General features: G+C 42.6%; 1 protein-coding gene across 1 annotated transcript; it reads right to left on the bottom strand.

Moving 5' to 3' along the window:
• Positions 1-2,879: 2,879 nt before the first annotated feature.
• smim20 (small integral membrane protein 20) lies at positions 2,880-4,187 on the bottom strand. Its single transcript, XM_048236568.1, has 3 exons — positions 3,994-4,187; positions 3,645-3,701; positions 2,880-3,333 (listed from the first exon to the last, which is right to left on the bottom strand). Exons 1-3 carry the CDS (start codon positions 4,100-4,102, stop codon positions 3,296-3,298), a joined length of 204 nt encoding a protein of 67 aa, XP_048092525.1. The 5' UTR covers positions 4,103-4,187; the 3' UTR covers positions 2,880-3,295.

Below are 4,187 nucleotides of genomic sequence, written 5' to 3'. Positions count from 1 at the left end.
AAAAGACTCAAAAACAGGCATGTTGTTGACATGGAAATTGTCCTGCAACTAGGGGATCTCCAGTAAGTAATAAAGTGTTCCTGAAATTGTTACGTCTCAAGGACACAAGATGGTAGCCCTCCTGTGGTCAACCACAGCTGCTCTGAGGAACTGAATCCCAACTAAAGAAGGGTGTCCACTGTGGATTGTTCGTACAATACATGGGGGTTTGAAGCACTGATCTCAGGTCAGCTTTCATGTTCTGCTGGTAATGGTTGAGGGAGAAACAGGATAGGGGAGCAGCTGACCCTGGTCCAGCTGGGACTGCCAGCAGAACGAGCAGAGCTCCCCAGTGACTCATCCTCCCAGGAATGTCGCTTGCCCCCCCCCCCCCACACACACACACACACACACACACACACACACACACACACACACACACACTCTCTCTCTCCATCGGTTGTCCATCGCTTACCTCACTCACGTCCAAGGGCTCTGCTGCTGGAGGAATGGAGGACTCTGGAAAACACCAACGAGGTATGAGAGGAATTTTTGCTTTTCCTCAGTCGCGTTCCTCCCCACCTCCCCTCATCCTTTTTTTCATGCTGTTTTCCCTTTCTCCATCATTCTTTGCTTTGGACGCGCGCTAGCCACAGCGACGGGGCCCTCTGGAGTTGTCTTTGTTTTTGAACACTGACCAACAATAACAACATCCCATAAACAATGGGGTTTGTTGATTGGGGAGAGCAGGGACAGGGTGAGTGTGTGTGTGTGTGTGTGTGTGTGGAGGGGGTTATGGTGGACGGGGAGGGAGGCAGAGGGAGGTGAATGTTATTGGCTTTGGCAGCTAGGCCCGAGGCAGACTCCACTGAGAGTTTGCGATGTGCTCTTTGCGGTGTGGGCTGAGATATTATGTCAGTTCTTGGATATGTGGCAGCTCTCGCAAGGCAGAAAAAGGACCCCTGATTCCCCTCGACTCTCCTCTCTTACTCGTCTCTCTCCCTCTCTGCCTGTGAGATGGGTTTTGCAGACCAGGCCCTGCGCTAGAAGTCCTCTTGACTTCTCTGAAAGGGTCAGTCTGACTTTCCTGTAGCTGTCACTTCGCAAAGCACAAGCAGCAGTTTTGTTTTTGTGACACTGTGTCTTCACTGTGGCATTAAGTGACTGCTCCATCAATTGCCTGGGCTATATGGTCTACTTAAACACTGACTTTAGAACACTTATACATTATAATTGTTCTTATGCTAGGCTGCTTTTATAACCATTAACATTCCACCTCACAATTGCTTGAGAGTTACCTTTGGGACACATGCATTGCAGACGAGACTTTGGGAATTCCAAAGGGGTGAAGGGTGGGACCTCAGAGTTCTGCAGGTGCACAGGTGCGGCCCTTCACTCTAGTCGTCATGGAGACAGAACTGGCTTTGCGCAGCACTTTCAGGAGAGCAGTGCATCTCAGGTTTCCAGATTCAGTTCAACAGGGTTGGGGCCTTTCCCCTCCACATACAACTCTTGCATTTATTCCACCTGTTCGGTGCCTTATCACCACCATGAACATACTAAAACGAACATACTAAAAATAGAACAAAGTCAGAAATGCAGTAGGTAGATATCTTAAATGAAAGGAGACAAATTTGGACTTAGGTGGTAGCGAGTATGATGGTCAAGACTGGGTATGCAGCGCCACCTTGTGGAATTTTAATAAATAAGGATTTACGGTAAGCACTCCCCATATATATTCAGCTATTCAACACACATTCTATTTAAATAAAACCATATGGACAAAATTACTGTGATCTTCAGATCCTGCATGTTAAATAACTATAGAACAATGACCTGTCCCAAGCCATTCCATACACCCATCACTCCATCACAAAGGAGTCACATCTGTGCAGTGAACTGCTAATTAAGGGGTATAAATAAATAGGTGTCAGTGGGCCGACCTTGCCACCTTCCACAGCAAACAAGAGCCAGCGGTCACCATGACTAAATGCCCTCCTCACACTAGGGCTTGGACAGCCATTTCATCATGACCTGTCATTTTCCATTCAATGCTTAATTAGATGTTCCTGCAACTATACTGATTGATACTGATGATACATACATGCTATAGTGTGCACATTGTTCTTTCTACTCCATTTGTCATTATGGAACTTTACAATGCTTTCAAATGTATTGCTTTATTTAGACGATCCCATCCCACCCAATAAGCAGTATAAGGCAGTATAAAGAACATGTTGCCACCAGGGTGTATGTACACAGCATATAGAGGTCTACTAAAAACAGGAGAACTTACAAGGTTGTAACTAACTTTTGTGTTTCCTACTATACATGTTCCTTTTCAGTGAAGAGGGGTGTCAACATATGTAGTAATAAACACTTGCTCCATCTCTGTTCCCTGTTTACTCAACCTAGCCCGCTACCTTTCACATATAATCTGAAACGTTCACATAATCGTAGATTAAGGCAGGATTAATTCAACTGATACACAAAAGATATGACTAATGTTATAGGCTACTATTGTATATTGTAGGGTGTAATGTTATATTATAATGTTTATTATATCATGTTCATCTTTGATGAGTTCCTATGTGCTATTGCTGTCCTGTGTTCCTTGTGTTATATGTTGCTGAGTATAACATAAACAGCAAAGAAAAGTGATTGATAATGACTGACTGACTATTATTGTGTTACATGCTTCAAATGTAAAGCACTTTGAGCTGCATTCTGTGTATGAAAGGTGCTATACAAATAAAGCTTTATTATTATTATTATTATTTATTATTATTATTGTGTTATTGGTTAGGGACTTCCCAAAGTGGCTGATCAAATACGACTTCAGATTCAGAAGTGTTATGACTGTTTTAAGAAGTTAGTAGTCATAGAAACTCACAAAGAGCTCAAATGTTTATGCTCTGCACAACATCCAAAGCTACACTTTATTAGGAATTACACATTTAAATAGGAGCATGATGGATGTCAAATGTAGTATAGCCAGACCAAAGAGCCTCCTGGTTTTCATGAATCAAGTGGTATAGATTCCATAGCTTAAAATCCTATTCCAGCGTAACATCCAATAGACTTTATTCATAGGATAAAGTGTTCTTCAAAGAATGCAACCCAAACCATCACCTCCAAACAATAAGTGCATTACAAGCAGACACACACACGTACACTCTAGCTCTCTCTAACACACACACACACCACTGTCAAACCGATGTTCATTAAGCAATCTGCAATCACTGCTCCAGCACAGGCTTCCTCAGTCTTGCCTTCATCAGAATATTCACTCTGATCGATCTTGGACAATGATCCATTACTTGGACTTGAATGGATCTGACCAAATTTTCACTCCTAAGGGAATAAAAGTCAACTTCATCAACCTTGTAAAATTTAGACAAAAAACAGTCAGATTTAACGTGACTAAAACGCAACTAAAAAGCTCACACTTAACATAATTAAACAGGCAATACATTTGAGGCCTACTAATAGCCTACATTGTCTACAACAGAAATAACTAGACGATCTTTGGTAGAAGTGACCACAGTCGCCACTGCCAGCTACATTGACATCAACAAAAGGTTGGTCCACATAACCATTTGGCCAACAAAACAGAATTTATCTGACATCCACACACATTTGCTCAGCATACACCTTATACGTACCCACAGGTTGTACGTCCGCTTGATTGATGCCCGCTCGGTTGGCTGTTTGAACTTGTCCTGCAGAATTTCAGAGATGATTTATTCTTATCGTTACAGACCATTGTTAGTTAGCTAGCTAGCCAGCCACCTAACAGAGACGTGAGGGCATTCATTCATACAGGGGAAACGTCATGATAAGTAACTGAAACCAGGTAATCACCACATGGACTATGAAATCAAGTGTAACGCATCTGCTGCCATTAAAGTTAGTTGTTGTCTTAGGTCATCTCTGAGGACCTGGTTAGCATGATGATAGCTTCAGTAACAGAAGACATAACTACTTGTTCATTTGTGAAATTAGTTCACTTACTGTATTCATCTGTATGCGACATTGGATAGAAAAATATGGGATAGAATGTGGCTGCAACGGCTGCTACAAAACCTCCAAATACTAGCACTATTCTTCTGTTACTTGACATGATCTGACGAGGTTATGTATTCATCTCCTGGAGGGCAGTGAATCGGTGTCCATTTACTTCCGGGGTAAAGACGGGGGCGTGTTTG

The sequence above is a fragment of the Alosa alosa genome, chromosome 24, assembly GCF_017589495.1.
Source record: "Alosa alosa isolate M-15738 ecotype Scorff River chromosome 24, AALO_Geno_1.1, whole genome shotgun sequence".
Classification (NCBI taxonomy): Eukaryota; Metazoa; Chordata; class Actinopteri; order Clupeiformes; family Clupeidae; genus Alosa; species Alosa alosa.
This window is presented reverse-complemented; position numbering and strand designations above follow the sequence as displayed.

Excerpts from the sequence above, each read along its gene's own strand:
- smim20 (XM_048236568.1), bottom strand. The coding sequence starts at position 4,102 with ATGTCAAGTAACAGAAGAATAGTGCTAGTATTTGGAGGTTTTGTAGCA. Across the intron at positions 3,702-3,993 it reads GTCGCATACAGATGAATACA|GACAAGTTCAAACAGCCAAC; the intron begins GTAAGTGAACTA and ends GAAATTCTGCAG. Across the intron at positions 3,334-3,644 it reads AGCGGACGTACAACCTGTGG|GAGTGAAAATTTGGTCAGAT; the intron begins GTACGTATAAGG and ends TTATTCCCTTAG.